Here is a 25934-nt window from a genome sequence, read left to right as displayed (position 1 = left end):
CAGAGGGAAGGTACTACTAGCAGTAAGAGGAATGGGCAAAGACAGCCTGTAGAACACAGAATTCTTTGTGTATATACATGTATGTATGTGTGTATACATATGCATACATGTATATGTATATACATGTATATTTTTAATTTTCTCCCCGATTACATGTTGTTTTTCTTTTGTTTTGGTTTTTGGTTTTTTTTGGAGGGGGGAAGGCAAGGAAATTGGGGTTAAGTGACTTGCCCAAGGTCACACAGCTGGTGTGTCAAGTGTCTGAGGCTGGATTTGAACTCAGGTCCTCCTGACTCCAGGGCCAGTGCTCTCTACTCACTGTGCCATCTAGCTTTCCCCCCCTCCAATTACATGTTAAAACAACTTTTTAACATTTAGGTTTTTTTAAGTTTGGAGTTCCAAATTCTATCCCTACCTTCTTCCCCCCTGCCCCCCATGGTAAAAGCAATCAGATAGAGGGTACACATGTGCATTCATGTAAAACATTTCCACGTTAGTCATTTTGTATAAGAAGACTCAAATAAAAGAAAAAGAATGAAAGAAAGTGAAAAAAGCATGCTTCAGTCTGTATTCAGACAAAATCAGTTCTTTCTCTGGAGGCAGATCGTATGTTCCATCATTTGTCCTTTGGGATTGCCTTAGATCACGGTATTGTTGAAAATAACTAAGTCATTCACAATTCTTCATCGAACATGTTACTGTATACAGTGTTCTCCTGGTTCTGTTCACTTTGCTCAGCACCAGTTCATTTAAGTCCAGGTTTTCCCCAAGTCCACCTGCTCATCCTTTCTTATAGCACGATAGTATTCCATTACCTTCATATACCACAGCTTGTTCAGCCATTCCCAAATTGATGGGCATCCCCGGGATTTCCAGTTCTCGGCCACCACAAAAACAAATATTTTGTACAAATATTTTCTCCTTTCCCTTTTTCATGTCTTTGGGACAGACGTAGCAATAGTATTGCCGAATCAAAGAATACGTACAATTTTATAGAACGTGGAATTCTAGTGGAACCTGAAGAAAGCCAGGGAAGTCAGGAGCTGTAGATGAGGAGAAAGAGAGTTCCGATCTCCTGACCAGGGACTCATGAGTGAGGAGAAAGCATTTCTGCTCTCCCTAAATGCTTTGGGATGTTCCACTGCTAAGATAGGAGTCTCCCTGACAGCCAGCCCTGAAAGATCAGGGATAGGGTTCATCTGTGGGAATGAGGAGGTAGAGAACACAGGAAATCAGGGAGGAGCCAGGACCTGAGGCATTCAAACTGATTGCATTTTGCTAGAAATGAACTCTGCTACCAGGAACTTGGCTTGACAGGAAGGAGAGAAGACAGGGTTAGGCGTAGAAACTGCAGCTCCGCGCTGAAAGCTCAGCCACAGCACACCTTGAACTTCCCCCTCGCCCAGCCTCGAGTCAGCCAAACCGCAAAAAGTTGATCAGTCCGGATAATGGAGCCCGGCGCGAGCCCGCTAAGACGCGACCCCAGGTAAGTGACAGCATCTCCGGAACCTTAAGTCCCTGGAAGTTTGATTGCTAAGCTGTAGGCACCCCCTCCCCATCCCCCACCGGCCAAATAACCCACCTTATACCCAGGTAGCCGCTATTCCTACTTCCGACAGTGGGAACCTTCACATTGAACCTATCTCTGGCACGGAAAGGGAACGAGCTAGCGGTCCAGCCCAGGGAGAGGGACTGAGAAACTCCTCTGGGTCACGGCAGCTATGAAGACAACCCGTGACTCAGGCTGCCCTGGGCACAGTGGTTCTGCTTGATACGCTGGCACCATGTTTGACTGGCCCATTGTGGAAAGGGGTAATTTTCTCTGTGCCACTTGCCTGCCCCACACCAGACCGGCCAGATCCGGGTGGTGAGAGGAAGATGGAATTGTCCCACTGATATGCAGGCGGGTCAGGCTTTCCCGGAGAGCCAAGATAGTCCCAGATAACAGCCGCAGAATCAGGGCTAGATCTAGAAGAAGCTTCAGAGACCATCTAGCCCAACCCTCACGTTTTACAGACGAGGATGCTGGGGTAGTGAAGTGACTTGCCCAGGGTCACACAGATAGCATCAGGGACAAAATTTGAACCCAGGTTCTCTGACTCCAAAACAGCTTGATTTCAGCTATATCCTGACAGCAACTGGTGGTGTGTGTTGGGGGGGGGGGGGGGCTAGAACATTGGGCCTAGAGTCAGAAAGATCTGAGTTCAAATCCAGCTCCAGACACTTACCAGCTGTGGAGCCTTGGGCATGTCACTCAAAACTTCTGTCTCCCTCAGTTTTCTCAACTGTAAAATAGGGATAGTAACAGCCCTTGACCTCGCAGGATTGTTGCTGGGATCAAATGAGATAAAATAATACAGGTAAAAATGCTTTAGCACTGTGCCTGACACACAGTAGGCACTCCATCAATGCTTATTCTCTTCTTATTCCCCTCCTCCCACTCCATGCCAAGTCTTGCCTGCAGAGAATAATAGGTTTTTCATAGTCAAGGTGCTTAGTCCTCCCCATGTCAAGGATCTCTCCACAGGACTCCCTGTAGATGTGGGAGAAATTGAGAACAAAAATGAACTCAACCCACAGAGGCAGATAAAAGAACATGGGATTAGGAGCCAAAGACCTGAGTTCAAATCGTGACTCTGCTCCATCATAGCTATTAACTCCAGGCAAGCCATTTCACTTTTCTGGGCTTCAGTTTCTTTACCTGTAAAATGGAAGGATTGATTCTAGAGGATCTCTGGGGTTGCTTCTAGATCTGAATCTTACAGATGATTACAGAATCCAGTCCACAATGGCTAGAGAGGACAGTGGCTAGAGAGGATGTCTGGTAATTCAGGGAACAAGCCCCACCTACGTAAAGTCCCCGTGTTCCCACTGTGATTTTGAACATCGGAGTTAGGGAGATGCGCTTCTCTCCTAGGGTTCCACTCAGTCTGTTCGAGGTGCTGACAATCAACCACAGTGTTCCAGCAGAATGCCTTTCTCATCCTCCTGCGGCAGCCCAGCTCCTGTCTAGTGAGTCAGACGTCGCCTGGAAACAATCTGGAGAGGGGAAAGGTGGAAGCGGGGAGGGGGAAGTATGAAGGAAAAAGGCCTGTACAGATTTCCAATTTTATTGTCTTGTAAAGTTGTTGCTGCTTGTCCTACATTCTCGAAGAGGACCATGACCTCAGGGAGGTGATGCCGTGACTTGCAGGTGACTTGGATTTAAGTGAGGGAGGGCTGGGCAAAGTCACCAGCCTCACTTTCTCCTCCAGAGCCATCTGGGTTCAGTAGATCAGGATGACTGGGAGACGGTCCAGCGTCTTGTAAAGTATATGCCCTTGGAAGGTATCAAATAACCTTCATTTACTAGCTGGAGAGCTCAAAAAACTAACAGGAAAACCCAGCCTTGTAAACTTCTCTAGGAACCATAAGTAGTATCCTACTTATGCAATCCTACTGATTGCAAGCTTTTATACGGTGAATGTAGCCCATTTTGAGATGTTATTTTCCTTGGTTTTGTTGCTCTAAGGATCCTGTTCGAAAGCCTCATCACCCTGAACCCCTGCTCAATGAACGCCAGCGGCTTCCATATCACCTCCAAGATCAGATATAAAATCCTCTCCCTGGCTTTCAAAATCCTTCATAATCTGCCCCCCTCCTACTTTTCTAGTCTACTTACACCTTATACCTTGCCAGCCTCCCCGCCCCCCCCCTCCCGCCCATATCGTGCTATCCAGTGACACAGGCCTCCTTGCTGTTCCCAGAACACTCTGTATCTCTCAGCTTCAGTCATTCTCATTGGCTCTCCCCATACCTGAAATGCTCTCCCCCTCCCTCATCTCCACCTCCTGGCTTCTCTTGGCTTCCTTGAAGTCTCAGCTAAAATTCTATCTTCTCCAAGAAGCCCCTCCTGATTCCCTTTAATTCTAGTGCCCTCTCTCTGTTGATTATCTCGGTTTATCCTGTCTGTATCTTGTTTGTTTGCACATAGGCACGTGCTTGTTATCTGCCCAATTAGAAGGTAAGCTCCTTGAAATCAGGGATTGTCTTTTCCCTTTTTTTGGGTGGCCAGTGCTTAGCACAGTGCCTGGCAAAGGATGATTAATAAGCACCCCAGTGGGTGCTTAATAAATGTTTATTGACTGTGACAAAAAAACCACCAAAAAACAACACCCTTTGACAAACCTAGAAGGACTTTGGTGAGATTTTATTTTGGGGGGTGGGTGGGGCGGAAGCAATCAGGGTTAAGTGATTTGCCAAGGGTCACACAGCTACTAGGTGCTTGAGACTGGATTTGAACCCAGATCCTCCTGACCAACTGCACCACCTAGCTGCCCCCCTAGGAGGACTTTGGATCTGAGCCCAGCAGTGGGCTCTCTGTTTGTCACCAGAAGACCAGATCAGCTAAATTTGGAGAGGTTCATTACCAGAGGTTCACAATTATATCAACTCATGAAGAACACTTACTTAGGTGTGGACTCTTCACTATAGAGGGTTTTGGATATGAATCAATAAAGGGAGTGTCCATAATGATGAATTCACCATTTTTTTAAGTATTGAAAGATATCTATGATGAACTAATTTTTACAGTATTGTAATGATTTTTCTCAATAGTCTTTCTATTATTTCATAGTATTATTCAATTCAACAGATATTTATTAAGCCCTTCTAGGCATACATCTTCACGTACTATGACCACAGAAAGGTACTTGTAATAGAGGGCTGGCCTTAGACTAAGAAAGATCTGGGTTCAAGTGATGACTCTGACACATACTAACTATATGACCCTGGGCAAATCATTTAATCTCTCTGTGCCCAAGCCTAACATCTAAGGCTATAAGGTAGAAATGAGTGGTTTCCCAACCAGGAATTGGGAAGGGGAGAGAGAGAGAAAGAGACAGAGAGAGAGAGAGAGAGAGAGACAGAGAGAGAGAGAGAGAGAGAGAGAGAGAGAGAGAGAGAGAGAGAGAGAGAGAGAGAGAGAGACAGAGAGAGAGGGAGAGGGAGAGGGAGAGGGGAGAGGGAGGAGAGGAGAAAAGAGGGAGAGAGAAAGAGAGGAAAGCTCAAGAAAGGAAAAGAGGGAGCTGGAGAGGGAAATAAAGCTAGACAGAGGCAGAGAGAGATTGCTGGGGGTAAGTAACCATATTATTGATTTGTTCCTAGATAGATTTGAAACTAGATGGATTTGAAATTTTGGGGTAAAAAGTAGCTGTTTCTAGATGTCACAAAATTGCAAGCTAAGAGAAAATTCTGTCGGGGCACCCGATCAGAACTCTGCGCACTGTCTGTCTTTTCTCCCATCATCAGCTGCCTGGGTTGCTCTAATGCCTTCTCCTGCAGGTATCCCAGCAGGCACGAGTTCCGTGTCTCTCTATAAACTTTCTCTTCTTTTAGCACTTTTGTGCAGAATTAAATCCAACAACTGGATTGTGCCATGCTATGGATCAAGCTAGAGTTCGATTAAGCAATGCTAGGTCACAGTTAATAAATATGAGCAGGATGACTAATTGTCTGCAGATCTCTGGTTTCATTATAAACTTCCTCTTTGTGCCCATATACTACTTAAGTGGTACGGAATTTTTTTGTTAACTGAACGTATGAGAGGGGAAATGAGATCATCTTAGCCATCGGTGACAGTCTCGGTGTTTGTTTTGCTTTCTTTACTGTTTTTCTTTGTTGTGAGTTTGGGTTCTATGGGGTGAGGAGAAAGGCAAGCAATTATTGTGAAATGATGGTAATGTACAAAACAAAAAATATTCATACAACTTTAGGGAAAATCCCTTTTCTCTCACGAACAAAAACAAGGAGCTTCTAGTTTAATTAGGGAGACAAGTCACACTGCCATTGGACAGTTGATTTTGCATTTCAATGTAAGTGCCCAAATGAGGGGTACAGATATTAAAAGAATCTCAGAGAAGGGAGACATCAGTGTGGTTGGGCAAAGCTTAGAAACTGAGCCCTAAAAAGAAGAGCAAAAATTGGTTTGATGGAGAGAAAATGAGGTGGTCCCTCCAGGTGGGAGACCATGGAGGACAGGGCAGAGACAGGAATGAGGGTCACAAGAGAGTGAGGAGGCTAGCCTGGCTGCGGTGAAAGGTTTCTATTGGGGAGCAGTAAGAAATAAAAGAGGTTGGAGAGGGAAGCTGAAGTCAGAGTGTGGAGAGCCTTGAAAAACAGAGAAGTTTGGACTTTATTCCTTAGGCAATTGGGAGTCATTGAAAGTTTTTGAGGAAGGGAGTGGCAGGATAGAAGGGGTGAGTTGGAATGATTTATCAGTGTGCGCTCTAATAAATGTATATAGGAATGAATTGATGGAATGGATGGCAAGAGAAAGAGAATATGAAAAAAGAAGAGAAATGAAGGTTATTATACTAATCCAAAAGCAAGGTGATGAGGCCCTGGATTAAGGTGAGAGACAATGAGAATAAAAAGAAAGGTCCAGACTTGGGCAACGTTGTGAAGGAAGAATCAATAAGATTTGGTAAATGACTGTATATAGGAAATTATAGTCAGAACTCAAAGGTGACTCTAAAGTTGAGAGCCCGAGGTAATGAACCATGAAATAAGAGAGTCAACCTGGGACTGTTTTGGAGGTTGCCGCAAAACATCTATATTATTAAACTCTGCTAAATTTTCTCTCTAAATTTTGGTCAAACATAGTTTATCCCAGGGCAGCTAGGTGGCGCAGTGAGTAGGGCACCAGCTCTGGAGTCAGGAGGACCTGAGTTCAAATATGACCTCAGACACGTGACACACTTACTAGCTGTGTGACCTTGGGCAAGTCACTTAACCCCAATTGCCCCGCCATCCCCCCTCCAAAGGAAAAAAAAATCTAAAAAAACTCATAGTTTATCCCTAAAGAGGCCATTAGCCCTTTAACAAAATAATTTTTAGCATAAGCTGAAATTTTTCTTAAAGGATGGTAAAAATTACTGTTTGCTAAGGGAACATTAAATGAAATCTTTCTGGGCTTAAAGCATAGTGAACCAAATACTCAAAGGCATCTGTGATCAGAACAATTTGGAAGTTTCTTCCAGTGATGTAGTCTGAAACCTATCCACGCCTGCTCATCCTACGTGACTCTTATCCAAGTCTTGCCATAAGTTCTCCTCAGGGGGATTTTGGGGAAGGGGTGGGAGGGGGCAGGGTCGCCCCAGTGTGTTGAGGTCCTTCCTTGATTTCTCCTAGCATCATAAGGCAAAATGTTCTATTCGCAAATCCTTGCCTTCAGCCATGAGACCAGCCCATCTTCTCTTCCAATCGATGACATCTTTGCTCCTATTTTCTTCAGAGTTTCTCATTAGTTAAACGTCAGAGCATGTTCATACCCACCATATACGCCTCTCCTTTGCCCTTGGTTGTTATTCCTTTTTAATTCTTCTGAGACTATTGTGCTCTACATCTTGCATCACCAGTAGGATGTTGGCCATAAAATGATGGGCCTTTGATTTCATGGGAAGCTTGGGACCATTGAAGAAACCTTGGAATTTCCTGAAGCTAATCCAGCTCGTTTTCCTCTTCCTGTTAAACTCCGGCCTCAATTCATTGTCCATATGTATTCTCCTCCCAAGGTATGCTTGCTGATGGACAAGCTCTATATAAATGTGCATATATATGCATGTTCTAATCTGGCAAGAGACATTCGTCATCCACTTGTTTTTTCCTGATGAAAATATATTGATGAAAATACTGGTCTGGGGACCTCAAAGCATGGAAAACCCTAGCAATAAGGAGAGGGTGAGGGCTGGTGATATTTTGGCACAAAAGAGAGGAAATTAAAGGCTTCTTTAAACAAAAAATACCACAGATAATTTTTTACATAATTTCATTTTTAATATTTTAGGAGGAAATTACTTATAACACTGACTTTTTCGTGGCAATGCTGGTTTAGAGCAAACTGTCTGTAGTATTGATTAGAAGGGAGGAAAAGGATTATTAGGGAAGATTTATAGATATGACTGAGGGAAAGGGCAAGTATGGTGTTTGATGTAGACCAGCAATATCTCACTAGATTATCAGGCAGCTCTTCTCTTTTTCTGTTGAAGCAAAGGAAGCGAGCCTAGGTTCCCCTCATACCTAAGGAAACCTCGTTTGACCCACCTTCCTGGACCTTAAGTTTCCTTCTACTTTCAGATCTATGGTCTATTAACTCAGATTTCTCTTCCCCTTCTCAGCAAAGATCTAAGAAATATATGTCTACACTTCTTGTCTCCAATCACTTCTCAACCCCTCACCATCTGATTCCTGATCTCATTCCTCAGCCAGCTCTGCTTTCTCCAGAGTGCCAATGATCTCTTCATCATCAAATCAAATGGCCTTTTCTCTGTGCCAGCAGTGGCGTGAATATATGATGAAGTAATGGACACAAAAATACAAAGACATGGGGCTAGGCGAGTCATATAGTCAAGCTATAGACTGACTGAGTTTAATGGAGTTACTGACAGTACTTTGTACAGGTTAACTGCTGAGTCATCCAGACCTCAAAGAGTACAATAAAGCATTGGTTAAGTTTTTTATCTCCTTGTTCCTGGGAGTGAGACATTATTTTTCCTCAAGGCTAACCATATTGAAGCATTTATGTTCTCTCGCATATAGATAACAGACTGAAACATTTCTGTCATCTCCCATGTGGGCAATCAGCTATGAAGGCGGGTTTTCTTTGCCAAGTCTTCTTATCCTAAAACTGGCCTTGCCGTGCAGAGACCCATTCTCGATTGACGCTGCCTTGCAGAGGTCTAAGAGGCCTAAGCAGGATATAGCTGGCTCCCCACATCTCTCAATCCTTATTCTCCCTGTCCTCTCTGTTGTTATTGTTTTTAGTTGTTGTTCAGTGGCCCATACTATCTGTGGGGTTTTCTTGGCAAAGCTATTGCTGATCCGTCTTTTCCAGTTGTGCCCAACTCTTCCTGACCCCATTTGGTATTTTCTTGGCAGAGTTACTAGAGTGCTTTGCCATTTCCTTCTCCAGCTCATTTTACAGATGAGGAAACTGAGGCAAACAGGGTTAAGTGATTTACCTAGGGTCACACATCTAGTAAGTGTCTGGGTCTGATTTGCATTCAGGAAGATGAGTCTTATTGACTCTAAGACCATACTGCTTCCTGACTCTATCCACTGGGCCACCTAGCTGCCCCCTTGGCAAAGATACTGGAGGGATTTACCATTTCCTTCTCCAGTGGATTAAGGGAAACAGAGGTTGAGACTTGCCCAGGGTCATACAGCTAGTAAGTATCCGGGGCTAGATTCAAACTTAGGTCTTCCTGACTCTAGGTCCAGCACTCTATCCACTAAGCCACCTAGCTGCTTCCTCTCTGTAGTATTTAACATATTAACATTCAAGAGAGGGCAAGAAAAGTTTCAGCTTTGTCTTTTTATCTTGATGCCTAGTATAGTCCTTGGCACGTAGTAGGCACTTAATAGATGCTTGTGGATTGTTTGACCACCTTATCCTCCTAGATATTCTCTTCTCTCTGGATTTTTTGACCCCAGTCTTCTTTGATTCTCCTCTTATATGTCTGACCACTCCTTAATCCTCCTTTGCTAGAGATCCATGACCTGCCATAATCTGACCCCTAACTATGAGTGTATCTCAAGACTCTCTCCTGGACTTCTCTCTTCTCTCTCTATACTTGCTTTTAGTGATCTCAATTAACACCTATATTCAGAGTTCTCCCAGATGTGTGTGTGATATATTTAAATATGAATATATGTATGTATATATTTGTCATACTGTGCATGTGTACACATGTGTGCACACACATGCACCATGTTATTTTTTTCTGAGCTCCAGTCCCAAATCACCTACTCTTTACTGGACATTTTGAACTAGATGTCCCCTGCATAGGTATGTTAAGTGCAACATGTCTAAAATTGAACTCAGTTATGTTTCCTTATAAGATCTGTGGCCTTCAGGGGTGGGGAAAGGAGAGGGAAAGAGCGGGATCTCCAACTAAGAAGCTCCCACACTGGACTGGACTCACATTCTGGGGGAGTTCCATGGAGATCTATCCTAGAGGAGCCTGATCCATAAAGGGAAGCGGGTCTAGCTGTTCTCACATTCTCTGGCTCATTTTGTTCCCCTCCCACAGAGAAGAACTACAGAAAAAAATCTCAAACAAATTCTAGGAATAAATCATGTCTAGATTATTCCCCAAAGGGATTAACAGGAAAAAAGTCAACATGGATGCAGATAGCGTCTTTCTTCATATGTGCTTTAGAGTTCATTTGGGTATTTATAATTGTCCAGATGACTTCTTTGCTCAGTCATTCTTAAAACAATACTGCTGTTACTGTATACAGTGTTCTCTTGGTTCTGTTCATTTCGCTCTTCGTTATTTCATTCAAGTCTTTCCATGTTTTTCTAAGATCACTGAGCTCATCATTTCTTATAGCACAGTAGTCTTCCAAAGTTCCATTTTAGACATATTGGGTTTAAGATGTCTACTGGACACCTAGTTTAAAACATCTGAAAGGCAGTTGGAGATGTAAGACTGAAGGTCAACAGTGGTAAATTCAGGAATTATCAGTATAGACATAATTAAATCCATGAGTGCTGATGAGCTAACAAGTGAAATAGTATAGAGGGAGAAGAGGAAAGGGCCCAGGGCAGAACTCTGTGGGACATGATGGTTGATGAGTGTGACGTGGATGAAGATTCAGCAAAGGAGACAGAAGGAGCAGGTAGATAGGACGAGAACCAGAAGAGAATAGTGTCCCAAAATCTTATGGAGAAGAGATTATCAAGGAGGAGAGGGCGATTGACAACATCAAAAGCTGCAGAGAGCTCAAGAAAGATGAGGATTGAGAAATGCCATCGGAATTGGCAATTAAAAGATCACTGGTAACTATGGAGAGAGCAGCTTCAGTGGAATGGTGAGGTTGGAAGCTAGAAAGTTAAGAAGAGAGTGAGAGGACAAAAAGTGGAGGCAGCAATCGAAGATGACCTTCTCAGCTCTCAAGAAGTTTAGCCACAAAGGACAGAAGAGACACAGGACAATGGCTAGCAAGGATGGGAAGATCTAGTGAGGGCTTTTTGAAGATGTAGGAGATATGGGTATGCTTGTAGGCAGTAGGGAAACAGCCAGAAGATAGGGAGAGAATGAAGCTAAGTGAGATGACAGAGGAGGAAATGTGCCAGAGGAGACAGGATGGAATGAGACCACTTTTGTAGGTAAACAGGTTGGCCTTGGCCACTTCTTTGTGTAGGACAGGGATGAGGGAAGAGATAAAGGCAGAAGGCATCTGAGTGATATGAGATAAAGGAAAGAGAAGAGGGAGCTCTTGGTGAATGGTCTTCATTTTTTTCTGTAAAAATGAAGCAGGGTTCGCAGCTGAGAAGGTAGTACAATGGAGAGCCATAAGAAGTTTGAGCAGGGCTAAAAAGGGTTGGAAGAGCCATTGTGCAGAATGGGATAGAATTGATAAGGAAGATGTAGAAGATTGCCTAGTATCAGTGAGGGTCCAGCTGAGGCCGTGTACATAAATTTATAGTGGACCTTGTCAGAATAGTTGTGTAAGTTTTCCACTGTTGCTCAGCAGCACATGTAGAGGAGCAAAGGTGATGGATGTTGGGAGTGATCCAAAGCTAAGGCTTGACAAGGAACAGTTATGATGGGGCGGGGGGCGGGGCAGAAACTCAAGAGAGAAAGATAGTGTGGAATTGAACAAGTTTACCAAGATGCAAAAGTGGGGAAAAGAGGAGAGTACAGCTAATGCAGGGATGATGGTCCCAGAAAGAACTGAGAAGTAGAGGAATTGGACATTCTGGTATGTCTTGGGAAGGCAGAAGGAGAGATGGAAAGCCTGTGATCAGGCAAAAGAATTTCAGAGTTTGTGAACATGGAGATGCTGTGTCTGTGGGTGATGGCAAGATCAAGGGCATGGCCATTTTTGTGTACCGACTTTGTGGGGCAAGGTCAGAGACAGATATCCTTGGACTTTGAAATAGGAAAAAGGAAAAACCCTGCATCTCCCCAATAATTGGTTATTTAATATAAGAGAAAAATAGTCATTTCTCTCACTTTGAATGCCAAACAGAAAATTTTATATTTGATCTATTTGATCCTGGAAGTGATAAGGAACCACTGAAGTCTATTGAATGGAGAAGGGGGATGGAGGTGGTGGTGACACAGTTAGACCTAGAATTTAGGAAAATCATTTTGGCAACTGATTAAGGATGGATTGGAGAGCAGAGACTTGAGACAAGCTGACCCACCAGCAGGTTACTGGAATAATCCAAGTGTGAGGTAATGAAGGCTTGCACCAGAGTGGTGGCAGTGTCAGAGGAGAGAAGGGGGCTTGTTTGAGAGATGGTACAAAGGTGAAACCAAAAGGCCCTGGCAACAGATTGGATACAGGAGACTCGAGAGTCAAGAATGACACCCACGTTTTGAGGGTGAAGAACTGGGAGTATGGTGTTGCTCTGGAAAAGAATGGGAAGTTTGGAAAGGAGATGGGCTTGGGACGCAAGATAGTGAGTTTGGGTTTTGGACATAGTGAATTTCAGATCTCCGCTGGACGTCCAGTTTAAGATTTCTGAAAGGCAGTTGGAGATACAATCCCGGAAGTCAGCAGAGAGGTTCAGGTAGGATTGGTAGATTTGAGAATCATCAGCATAGAGATGATAATTAAATTCAAGGGAGCTGATGAGATGACTGTATGAAGTAGAAGGGGAAGAGGAAAGAGCCAAGGAGGAGGAAGAGGAGGAGGAAGAAGAGGAGAGGACGAAGAGGAGCAGGGGGAGGAGGATGAGGAGCAACAACTGTGTTCTGAATACCTGGAGAGAAGAGAGGGTGATTGACAAGTCAAAGGCTATAGAGAGCTCAAGAAGCATAAGGACTGAGAAAAGGTCATTGGATTTGGCGATTAAGAGATCATTGGTAACTTTGGAAAGAGCAGTTTCAGTGGAATAAGGCCAGAAGCCAGATTGTAAGGAATTAAGAAAAGAAAGTGGAGGCACCCGTTGTAGGCAGCTTTTTCTGAGGAATTTAGTCACAAAAGACAGAAGAGATAAACAGCTTGTTAAGGCTTAGAGCTTACCTAGGCATCTTCTGCTCACTACGGCAGTGGTTTACTTCTCTGACACGAAGCCTGGACTTAATAGTAGACACACTGACAAATATTTAAAACATAAAAACAGTAGCCCGTATCTCCTATTATAGTTAGGTCTCTGTTAGTGCAAACAATGAATTCCATTAAGTATAAGTCTCCTTAATTCCATTAAGTATAAGTCTCCTTATTCGAATTTACACTGCATATCTCCATTGGGCTGGAAACCAGTACCACAGCTTACATAATTACACCTGTAAATACCGTGAATTTGAACATATGTGACCACTTCCTGGGATTCATTATTCGCACTAATCTGGACCTAGCTGTATACTCTCCTGGGTTGTAGAAACTCCAAGGGAGAACTGTAGAACTACTGAATAGGTTCTGCTAATCATTTACTTTATGAGACCTTATTGTTCAGACTTTTTCAGTCATGTCTGACTCTTCATGAACCCATTTGGTGTTTTCTTGGCAGAGATACTGGAGTGGCTTGCCATTGCTTTCTCCAGCTCATTTTACAGATGAGGAAAGTGAGGCAAACAGAGTTAAGTAACTTGCCCAGGGTCACACAGCCAGATTTGAACTCAGGAAGGTGATTCTTCCTGATCCAGCACTCTATCTGCTGCACCACCCAGCTGCCCCTTTTGACCTTGGGATCAAAGCACTAAAATGTCCCTAGTGGTATTACTTTCCATACGTGACTCCCAAGGTTGTTTTGAGGATCAGATTAAATAATCTATATAAAGTACTTTCTAAATTGCCAAGTACTATGTCAATATAAGCCATACTTACTTGTTGCTATTATCATTTCCACCCCAGAGTTGAACTCTATGCAGCTGGCCATCAGTGGGATCCTGACCCTGTTCACTGTGGTCTCTATCATCATCTATGTGGAGGATGCCTTTTACCTGTACAAGCATATACAGTGCCCAATCAAAAGGAAGACCCTGATATGGAATAGTTCTGCTCCAACGGTGAGAGACTGGCCAAACTGGAGGGGGGGCAGGGCAGGAGAAGGACCAGCGATGGGGCAGCCATGAAACTCAGCTATTCAAGCCTCTGAGGAGTTATCCTCCAGAGGGCAGGAGGAATTAGGTTTAGTTGATTTCTTCCGACAAAGATTTATGGAATGCTTACTTTATGGAAGGCATTGTATTTTGTGAGACTCAAAAATGTGTCTCAGCCCTCAAAGATCTCATATTTCACTGCTTCAGACACTTACTGGGTGTGCAGTCCTGGACAAATCATGTCATCTTTGTTTTCCTCAGTTTTCTCATCTGTGAAATGGAGGCGATGACACCTACCTCCCAGGGTTATTGTGAGGATCAAATGAGATGGTTTTTATAAAGCACTCTGCAAACCTTAAAGCACTATATAAACTCTAGCTACTTATTATTATTCCTATTATATAAAGCAGATCAATAAAAATTTGAGATGGGAGAAAGCACTAGCAACTAGGGGGGCTCAAGAAAAGCTTCATGGAACCAGTGACACCTGAGCTAAGCCTCTGAAGGAAGGTAAGAATTTGGAGAGACTGACATGAGGAGGGATGGGAGGCCAGAGAACAAAGAATGTCAAGATTAGGGGAAAATGTAATAGGACATTCAAGCTGGGAGGCAGAGTCCACAACAAGAGTAATGTGAGATAAGACTAGATTAAAGCCAGATACAAAGCTCTCAGAGCTTAAACACTACCCTAAAGACAAGAGAACAAGTAAAAATCTTTTGAGCAAGAGCCATTAGACTTATGCCTTGAGGCAGGAAAGCCAATTAGAAGACGATTTCAATAGCCCAGGAAAAAGATAATCAGGGCCTGAACTAGGATGGCGACCATGTGAACAGAAAGGAGATGGTCCGAGGTTATGGACCTGGGAGATTGGAAGAGTCGTGGTACCATCAATAAAATAGGGATTAGTTGATTGTTGTCCTTCTTACTCCAAGAGGACCAAAATGAGCTCAGAAGGCGCTACCATAGGTCAGATACAAATAGTCCATATGAACATTTGGAGGAAATTTGGAGAAGGGGGTTTAGGGACAAAGATGAGCTGCCTTCTGGTTATGTTGTTTGAGCAGAAGACATCTCAATGGAACATCCAAGTTGGAATGTTCAACAGGCTGTGGGAATGGAGTTCAGAAGAGACATTGAGCGTATGTATGTATGTATGAATACATATATATATTACTATTATATATGTATGTATGTGTATATATATATATTTGGGAACCACCTGCATAGAGGGGAATCCTTTGGAAGTGATGAGATCACCAGGGGACAGAATATAGGATAAGAAGAGAAGAAAACCCACGGCAGACCCCTGAGGGACATCAACATTCAAGGGGTAGGATATAAATGATGATCCAACAAAAGAGAACAGTTTCAGTAGAGTGATGAAGAGAGAAAGCTAAGCTGATTGTAAAGGGGGGGGGGTGGAGAGAGAGAGAGAGAGAGAGAGAGAGAGAGAGAGAGGAAGGAAGGAAGGGGAGAGAGGGAGGGAGAAAGAAAGAGAAAGGGAGGGAAGGTGAAAGAAAAAAGAAATAGGGAGGAGGGAGGAAGAAGGAAGGAAAGGGAGAGAGGGAGGGAGGAATAGAGGGAGGGAGAAAGAAAGGAAGAAAGAAAAGGAAGGAAGGAAGGAGGGAAGAAAGGAACAGAAAGAAAGAAAGAAAGAAGGAAGGAAGAAAGGAAGGAAGAAACAGAAAGAAAGAGAGAAAGAAAGGAAGAGAAGGAAGGAAGGAAGAGAAGGGAAGGAACGCAGGCAGGCAGGAAGGAAATGCATTTACTAAGTCTTTATATACCAAATACTGTGCTAGGCACTGAGGATCTAACACAAAAGTGAGACAAATCCTGTCCTCAAGGAGGTTACAGGATAAACCCTAGTACTGGAGTCAGGAAGAGATCTGAATTCAAATCCTGAATGCCAGGGAAGGCATTTTGGGTCTAGAGAACCACAGAGATGCTGTGTGGAGCCAGAAACAATGCTCGCATTGATTTAATTACTATGACCAGAACCAGAGTAAGAGGCAGAAAATGGGATGGTGGGAGGAGAAAGGAAGTACGTAAGGCAGCAGCAGAGCTGATGGCAACAGGCCATGGGGAAGTCCAGGGCTGGCTAGGCTGGGTGAGTTTGTACTCACTCCCTAATCAGGACAGTTCTGGACTCAGTGCAGAATTCCAAAACTGAGTGGATTAATTCTCCCTGGAGATTTCTGATCTAGAGGATACTGTTTTAGGTAAAGAGAAGTAGAGGAAGAGGAGGACAGCAAAGCAATTCATGACATTATCCAGAAATCCAAATGCCATTCTTGGACACCTGCCTTTTAACCAGTTTTTCCTAAGGTCTTAAATTTCTCGCCCTTCAGAATTCTTAGCAATGTTTTCTCCGAGTTGAGGCAGCTCACCATCAAATGGTCTCCATCTTCTCAAGTACAGTAGATGAGACTTCCCGCTAAGAATGAGGGGGAAGGGCAGATTTAGGAGATTGAAGGGAGATGGTTTGGAACAACTATTGTAGGAACTGTGATACAGAACAACCTGCCACTTTCACAGCTGAGGAAACTTAAGGTCCACAGAGAAAATGGGACACACTTGTGTTATGCTCAAGGTGCTGGTGGGGCAGCCAAGCAGAGACATCTAGCAGACAGAAATGCAAGCCTGGAGCTGGGAAGACATTAGGGGTGGAGGCCTAGATTTGGGAGTGAGCTACATAGATGTGTCCACTGAAGTCATGGGATTATCTTTTGAGGTCAAGTCAGTGCTAGATCAACCAACCATTCTGCCCTAGTTTATACCACACCCACCCAAGAAACTGGACTTTGGGGCTGTAGACTTCTGGGGAGCGAGGCATTCTCCCTCTCCCAACTGATTGTCTCTGATTCTTTCCAAGTAGGTAGTGTCTGTATTTTGCTGCTGCGGGCTCTGGATCCCCCGCGCCTTGATATTCGTGGAGATGGCTGTCACCACGTAAGCACTCTAGTACTCCTCCAGGGTCTGGCTTCTCCTACTAGCGCAGGCCGAGGCCAGCTCAGACTTGGGGCTCTGCTCCTCCCCATTTAGTTTTGAAGCAGCCACGGCTCCTACTCTTCTCCCTACTCCTTGACACGGGGCTGATCAAAGAGGACTGCCGCCCCCAATCCCAATATAGATGCTACTGATCGGAAGATGAGCACTCCCCCAGCTGTGGTGATTCGGCTGTTCTGAAGCCTGGGTTCTTGTTAACATCTCCTTTTCCACTGTCCCCCGATCCTGTTCCCTCATCTCCCTCCCTCCCACACACAAGATCAGTCCCTGCTGCAGCCCCCCATCAGCAACATCTAAGCCCAAGCCCTCACTTCATCTCTTTCCTCCTAAGAACTTTCCCTTCCCCAGACAACAAATGTCCTGTTCCTCCCTAGGACAGGACCTAACCACCTCCCTCCCTTCCTCTCTGTCCTCAGGTATGTTGCCGTTTGCTTATACTTGACAATGATGGTCATGGTGGAAGGCTTTGGTGGGAAGGAAGCAGTGCTGAGGACTCTGAAGGACGTCCCGATGGTAATCCACACTGGCCCTTGCTGCTGTTGCTGCCTCTGCTGTCCCCCCTTATTCCTTACCAGGTATGGAAGGGGGAGAGAGAGAGAGAGACAGACAGAGAATATGAATGTATATAGATTAAGACTTGTGAGGGGAAAACCACAACTCAGGGTGGAAGTCATAGAATGATGCTTGTGAAAAGCCTTTTCCTCTAGAAATTTTGCCTTGCCAGGGTGATGGTTCATTTAGAACACTGGTGGAGATACATCTATGTGGCTCATTCCCAAATCTAGGGCTGCACCCCTAATGTCTTCCCAGCTCCAAGCTTCAATTTCTGTCTGCTAGATGTCTCCACTTGGCTGCCTCACCAGCACCTTGAGCATAACACAAGAGCGTCACCTTTTCTCTGTTGACCTTGGTTTCCTCAGCCATAAAAATGGCAGGTTGTTCTATATCACAGTTCCCACAATACTGAGGGCAGAACTAGGGCTCTGAGGCTGCTCCACCCCGGTGCAGATCAGGCTCTTAATTACTCCATTTGCTCATCTCTGCCATTCTTCCTAGTCCTTGGGGAGGGAAGGGGAGCAAGCATTTATTAAGTATCTACTATGTACCAGGCATTGTACTAAGCCCTTCACAAAGATCTCATTTAATCTTCTTGACAACCTCGAGAGGTAGGTCCCATGAACCCCATTTTAAAGTTGAGGAAACTGAGGAAGAGGTTAAGTGACTTGCTCAGGGTCACACAGCTAGTGCCTGAGGCCCAATTTGAATCCAAGTCTTCCTGACTCCGGGGTCAGCACTCCGTCCACTATGCCACCTGATCGTCTTAACACTGAATTCTGCCCGAGAGTTGTCATCTTTTGAGATGAGGGGGTGTGTGGGAGCCTGGATACGAGCTTACAGTGCCTGCCGTCTTAGCACCGGAATGATGATGGCTAGTATTTCTATCGAGCTTTCAGGTTCATAAAGTGCGTTACGTGTTATCTCATTTGCTCCTCACAACAACCTGGGAGACAGGTGCATGGTCATCCCCATTTTACAGATGGAAGAGATCGGAGAGCTAATAAACATCTGGGACAGGATCTGAACTCGGGTCTTAGCTTCTTCTCAGCTCCCTTCCCACCACCCTATGGCGTCTCAATCCCCAGAAGAAAGAAGATCCACTTAACACAAATTAAGCAGCCACCATGGTGGTCCTCTTTCTCTGAGGACAACCAAAGGGCTTCCTTCATGTGGCAGCATAGGAGGAGTGGGCTCTGTGCCAACATACCCCTCCCACTCTCCTCAGGAAGAAGCTGCGGGTGCTGATGCTGGCCCCACTGCAGTATGCCTTCCTCAGAATGGCCTTTGTTTTGTTGGGCCTGATGCTGGTACCTGAAGGCATCTATAATCCAGCAGAAGTAAGTAGGAAGGGGCTGGGGAGTGGAAATAAAACCCAGGAGGAGCCTCATCCCATGCCCTGCCTCCAGTTGAGCAAACTTAACATTGAGGCCCTTCCCCGTTCTGGTGGGCTGGAGCATAGCAGAGGTGGTAGGGGTTTATGCAGGAAAGGGCATTATGGCCTCTTCCTTCTGGCCATCAACATGGGGAGAGAGATTCTAGGCAGAATTCTTTCACCGATTCCTTTCTTCTATGACCCACCTAGATCTCTGCAACAAGCACAGCTATGTGGATCAACGTCAGCCTTGGTGTGTCGGCCCTACTGGCACTCTGGGCCCTGGGCATCTTATCCCGCCAGGCCATGTCACGCCTCAGAGCTCAGAACATGGGAGGCAAATTCATTCTCTTTGAGGTAACTGCATCTAAGTGCACAAATGCTGTCGGTTCCATCACCTGAGAGAAATGGTATCCCAAGCTATAAAATCCTGACTTTAGCCCCAAATTTCCCTGGGCATCCCTAGGGCTCCTCTAGGTTTGGAGAGCCAGAAAATTAATCTGTCGTCAACCGAGCCAAAAATTAAAAGAATCAGAGAGAGGGAAACGGGATAAGAAGTTAAAACTGGAAGGAAAATTTGAAGGGCAAAAGCATTAATAGAGTACCCATGCTGTGTAGAGACAGCAGCCTTGAATTTATCTGCTGTTTTGTTATTCAGTTGTGTCAGACTAATGACCCCATTAGGTGTTTTCTTGGCAAAGATACTGGAGTGGTTTGCATATCCTTCTCCAGCTCATTTTACAAATGAGGAAACTGAGGCAAAGTTGAGTGACTTGCCCAGGGTCACACAGCTGGCACGTGTCTGAAGCTGGATTTGTACTCAGGTCTTCCTGACTCCAGGTCCGGCACTCTATTCACTGCACCACCTAACTGCCCTTCTTCTATATTACCAATCTTTCAAATGCCTGGAAGCAAGCTTGTCGTGCTTCCAGTTCCATTAGCTGATTTCCATATGGCATAATAATCTCTAGTAACCTGCTTCAGGATGCGCTCCAGCTGTCAGTGTCCAGGTTTCCAGATTTCTAGCCATCAAACTTTCTTGGACCTGACCAATAATTTTATAACCCCATCTGTGTTCAAGATGTCTCCACCTGGATACCCTGCCAATCCTCAAAATGGAACCACCTTTGTAAATTCCCTTTTTCTTTCCATCATCTTCCCATTCATCCATTAGAACTTCTGGATTATCTTTAATTCGCTCCTCTTAGTCATATCCCTTCCCATCTTCCCATCCCTCACTTCCCTCACTGTCACATCTTCCTTTATAATATTTTTTAATATCTCACGTCTTATTCTGTTTCCAATGCCATTGCTCTAAGCTATATCCTCATTTCCTCAGATGTAGGTTAATACAATTCCAAAAATACTTATTAAGCACCTACCACATGCAGAAGATTGTTTTAGGTGCTAGAGGACCTTACTTAGTTAAGTTACAGTCCTTGCTCTCAGAGTTTACGGTTAAGGGGTACAAAATACACACACAAATAATTAAAACGCAAAATAATACATGTGGTGTCCTCCAAAGTTCTGTCCTGATTCCTCTTTTCTTTTCACTCTGTATTTGGTGACCTCATCAGCTCCCATGGATCCAATTATCATCTCTATAGAAATGATTCCCATATCTATATGACCAGCCCTAGTCCTGAGCTACAATTATACATCACCAATTTCTTCTTGGACATCTCAACATATTCTAAACAGAATTTCTTATCTTCCCCTCAAAACCCTCCTCTCTTCCGAACTTTCCTATTATTGTCAAGGGTACCACCATCTTTCCTAGCACTCAGGCTTGAAACTTCAACATGATCCTTGACGCCTCACTCTCACTCACCCCACACATTCAATCTCTTGCCAAGTTTTGTCATTTCTACCTTTGCAAACAGCTCCTATATACATCCCTCTCTGTCCATTCATACAGCCTCCAGCCTGGTACAAGCCCTCTTTTTCTTGTGCCTGGACTACTGCAATAGCTTTCTAACCAGTCTCTCTGCCTCAAGTCTCTGCCTACTCTAGTCCATCTTCCACTCAGGTCTCAAAGTGTTCACCCTGAAGTGCATGATTGACCATGTCTCTGCCCCTACCCCTGCTCAATAATAAACTCCATTGGCTCCCTATCATCTCCAGCTTTAAATATCAAATCCTCTGTCTGGCATAGCAATAGCTCTTCGTAACCTGGCATTTTCTTATCTTTCCAATCTTCTTACAGTTTATACCTTCCCATTCACTCCAATCCTGCTACAGTAGCCTACTTACAATTCCTTAAATGAGACACTCCCAGATGGATGTTTTTGCACTGGCTGTCCCCATGCCTTGGACACTCGGTCCCCTCCCCTCTACCTCTTTAGTTTCCCTGGCTTCAAGAATGCTCAGTTCCCACTTTTTGCAGGAGTCCTTTCCCAGCATCCCCAACTGCTAGTGCTCTTGGAAGGCCCTACTCCTCTTCTCTCCACCTATTCAAATCTTGTTTGTCTTTCAAAACCCACCTCAAACATTACCTCCCTTCACAATAATGCAAACCAATATTAAGTTCTTACTTTGCAAATGGCCCACAGAATTTATTGTTCACGTATTTGGGTTATATTTAATAATTATATCCTACTACAGGCACAGTAGACAGAGCGACAAACCTGAAGTTAGGAAGATTCATCTTCCTGAGTTTAAATCTGGCCTCAGACACTAGCTGTGTGACCCTGGACAAGTCACTTAACCCAGTTTGCCTTGGTTTCCTCATCTGTAAAATAAGCTGGAGGAGGAAATGGCAAACCACTCCAGGATCTTTGCCAAGAAAACCTGAAAGGGGGTCATGAAAAGTCAGGCACGACTGAAAATGACTGAACAGCAAATACATAGTTTTGAGATGGACATGATTAAGATGACTGAACACCACCACCACTACTAGTGGTACCACACAGCAGTGAGACATAGAACACAATGGTTTCTAGAGAACTGAAAATGACCTGGCTGTAGTGGCACACACCTGTAATCCCTGATGAGGGGGAGGCTGAGGCTGGTGGATTGCTTGATTTGCGAGCTATCAACTGTAGCACAGTTAAGCTAATCAGGTATCCACACAGCCTGGCACCAATGTGGTGGGCCCTGGTTGCTGAGGGCCACCAGGCTGCCTCAGGAGCAAATTGGACCAAGTTGGAAAAATGGAGCAGGTTAAAGCATACATGTTGTATGGTACTGGATTGGGCCTATGAATGGTGGCTTCACTTTAGCCCAAGTGAGGTAGGGAGACCCAAGTCTCAAAAAAATTAAAACATACAGAGAGCAATTGGTCTAAGCAACCTGTAACATATAACCAATGTGGAACTTCGAACAAAAAGGAGCAAAATATATCAAGTAGCTGAATGATAGGAAAAGAAGATGGGTCTGTCAAGGGGTGAGGGCAAAGGATGACAGGTTAAAAGCCAGAGTGGTGTACTGGCAATCTCTCAGTATCCAGTGAAATCAGGGAAGAGTCTCACAGGATGAACAGACATGGAAGGATGGCCAGCTGCGTTGTTGGAACTTACAAATTAATGAGATCACAGAGTCATCTCAGCATTTCTGTATACAATACCTAATAGCATTTTCTGATGAATACACATAAAGCAGCTTTGTTTCTCCAACCAGACTAATTTTCTTGAGGGCAGATATTGTGTTTATCCTTCTTTTTATGGCCAGCAAACTCTAGATATGATGCTAGGCATATAACAGAGGTTCAATTGAATAGTGCTCATAGAGAAAAAAACAACTTCCTCCTGCAGTCCAAGGTCATACAAGGAAATGCACCGTGACTGTGAGATCCTACCCATGATTAGCATAAAAGGAAAACTCAGAACCTGCTTTTGACTAAGCTAAGAAAACTGGTACACTGGAATATCTCTAGGATAAATTGCAGTCAATGGATGAGGGCAAAGGGAGGGGTAGATGAGGGGTCGAGGCAGAAGTAATGAAGATCACATTGTGTATAACACTTGAAAGGCAGGTGGTTACTAGGTGTTGGTTGACTTGATTAATCAATGGATCAGCCAATTCAATCTTTATTCTCTGTTCTTCTGGACTGCCCGTTTTGATGCTTATGCATTAAAACCTCCAGCTAAGTCAGGATTTCATGAGCTTTGAATCAATACATATTGTCCCCAATTAGCAGTTCTGGTCAAATGTTTGATGAGGAAAGAGGCTGAAAACTATAGTAAGAGGTTTTCTAGTACACATGGATTTTGAATATCTGAATCCCCTACTCTCCTAAGCTTGCAATATAAGATGGTTGTGCCTATATACAATGAAAGACAGATGAAAACCTAGAAGACTACACCGGAAAATCACAGGGCCTCTGCTCTCTTCAGGTAGAATTACAAAATCTCATTTGGAAGGGACTGAAAGAATGATCTGGTCCCCAGTAAGTGGTCATTCAGTCTTCACCTGCAGCCTTTCAAGTGAAGAGAACTCCCAAGACAACACACTCCACTTTTGGCTATCTGCAATTTTTAGGAAGTTCTTCCACACATTAAGCCTAAACCTAACATTGTCATTTCCACCTATTGCTCCTTGTTCTGCCCTTCAGAGACAAGCAGAACAAGTTCCTCCTTCTATACTTGAAGACATATAGCATGTCCCTCTGTTTTCTTTTCTCCAAGTGCCTTCAACCGATGACCCATGACAGAGTCTCCAGATTACTCACTGTTTTTGGTCCCTCTCCTCCAAATACACTTCTTTCTCAAATACAGGGGAACTTTCTGGGATGCACTCTCACTCTGCTCTCATTCATAGGTAATGTTCGTAATAACTACCCTGCAACCCTCTATTTTCTCCACACTGGCCAGTGTTGGACAGATTGCTTGTTCTCCGCCCTTTTCCTCTAAAATCAGGTCCCAAGGTGAGTATCTACAAACTCTTGATATTTCCTAGAGGAGGGCTGGGGAATCAGGGAGGGAGAACAGGAAAAAGGCAAACAAGAGGCAGAGATATTCTCGGCTTGTCTCAAACCCCTACAGATGCTCACTGTCGAAGAAGAGAATCTTTAAGAGGTCAAAGCCACCGTGATCCTCTACCCCTCTGCCTTACATAGGGAGAGAAAATTAAAACCTAATAGCTTGAGACTAGCCATTGTGCCCAGACAAGAAGAGTATTCAAGGAGTCCATGACTATAGAGCTTCCATCACATAATCTCTGGGGTAAGAATAGGTATCCTTATCAAAGAGATGGTCATGCTAACAGAAATGTATTGTGTAATAAAACAGTTTATCCATAGTTGCACCATAAACATTCCCTTTACTATCCTCATAAAACTTATCTTGGAGTCATAGAGGTCTAGACTAAAAACCAGGAGACTTGGACACTAGCCCTGATTCCATCTCTCATTTATTATGGCCTTGAGCAATCTTAGCCTCTCTAGGTACATTTCCTGATCTCTAAGATGGAGATATTATCTGTTCTATCAACATCCTTATTGTAGTGCTATGCGAATACAGAGTGGCATAATATTTTATTATTCTTAGGCACTGCTGTCTATATGTTATTCAGACATTGTTCAATTGTGTCAGACTCTTGGTGACCCCATTTGGAGTTTTCCTGGCAAAGATACTGGAGTGGATACTGGAGCCATTTCCTTCTCTAGCTCATTTTACAGATGAGGAAACTGAGGCCAATCAGATTAAGTGATTTGCCCAGAGTCACACCGCTACTAAGAGTCTGAGGCCAGATTTGAACTCAGGAAGATGTATCTTCCCTACTCTGGACCCAGCACTCTATCACCTAGGTGCCCAGCTTATGTAGCTAAAAGTAGTCATTAGGATTTTAAACAACCAATCTCCAGTAATATCATCAGTTTGGTAGTAAGTCTGGTTTACTGAATGAGTAAGGTTGAAACTTACTTTCAGGCAACTTACACTAGTATCAAGAATGCCTAAAACTGGTAATCCCAGGAAATCTTGCAGAGAAGTTATCACAGAAATATAGATTAAGGGATCTGATAAACCAATAATCCTTTTCAACAGGGCAGCTAGGTGGTGAAGTGGATAGAGCACCGGGCCTAGAGTCTGGAAGACTCATCTTCCTCAGTTCAAATCTGCCCTCAGACACTTCCTAGCTGTGTGATCCTGGGCAAGTCACTTATTAGCCTGTTTGCCTCAGTATCCTCATCTCTAAAATGAGCTGGAGAAGGAAATGGCAAACCACGCCAGTATTTTTGCCAAGAAACACCAAATGAGGTCATGAAGAGTTGAACATGGCTGAAATGAGTGAATGACAATCCTTTCAACAGGCTACTTAGACTTGAATTTATCAACAAGATACTGCCTTTGTTTCTCAATGCTATCCATGTGATGTTTTGTAGTGATGAACTGCCACCTTCAGGTACTAGAGACCTTTCTGGTCGCTGTACTGGCAAGAATATTCTATCGGAAGCGAGACGATAAGACGGGGCTTGAACCTTTCTCTTTTCTGGATCCACCCTCTGAAGTCAAAGCTTAAACAAACACAGACTGGCTCCCCCAAACAATGGCTGGAGCCACCAAAAATGCAAAGGTCCTTCTTCACTAGTCCAGATGTGAAAAGAACAAGGAAATTCTCACTGTCATTATGTAGGCGGCAAATAACTACAGAGATTAAATTGAATATTTTAACATGATAAAGTGCTGGGGTCGGGGGGGGGGGCGAAGAAAAGATTTTATTTTATAAAAAAAATTAAATGATGGAGTTTTAAACTCTGCAAATGTAAGGGTTTTGTTTTGGGGACTAGGGAGCAGCATATACAAGCCAGAATACTCAAAAGTTCATTTGTACATAAAATGTCACTGTAACAAATCTGGGACACATCCCAAAGCAAATGAAAAGTTAAGTTTGCCAGTCTTGCCAGAATGCAATAGATCCTTTGAAATTGCACATCATTAATATAATTTAGCTATAGCCCAAAGCCCTAAAGAAATCAGATTGTGGGGTAAGAACAAAATGAAAAGGGAAACTATCCCGT

At 44.0% G+C, this 25934-nt stretch overlaps 1 protein-coding gene across 1 annotated transcript; it reads left to right on the top strand.

Annotated features, from left to right (window-relative positions):
• Window positions 1-1310: 1310 nt before the first annotated feature.
• On the top strand, window positions 1311-25592 carry SLC51A (solute carrier family 51 subunit alpha). Its single transcript, XM_036746163.1, has 9 exons — window positions 1311-1486; window positions 2918-3012; window positions 13852-14006; window positions 16916-16989; window positions 17463-17621; window positions 18830-18941; window positions 19187-19333; window positions 23735-23840; window positions 25299-25592. Exons 1-9 carry the CDS (start codon window positions 1449-1451, stop codon window positions 25433-25435), a joined length of 1023 nt encoding a protein of 340 aa, XP_036602058.1. The 5' UTR covers window positions 1311-1448; the 3' UTR covers window positions 25436-25592.
• Window positions 25593-25934: the final 342 nt, after the last annotated feature.

Source organism: Trichosurus vulpecula, chromosome 2 (assembly GCF_011100635.1).
Source record: "Trichosurus vulpecula isolate mTriVul1 chromosome 2, mTriVul1.pri, whole genome shotgun sequence".
Classification (NCBI taxonomy): domain Eukaryota; kingdom Metazoa; phylum Chordata; class Mammalia; order Diprotodontia; family Phalangeridae; genus Trichosurus; species Trichosurus vulpecula.
The sequence above is the reverse complement of the archived record's forward strand: the minus strand, read 5'-3'. Positions and strand labels throughout refer to the sequence as shown.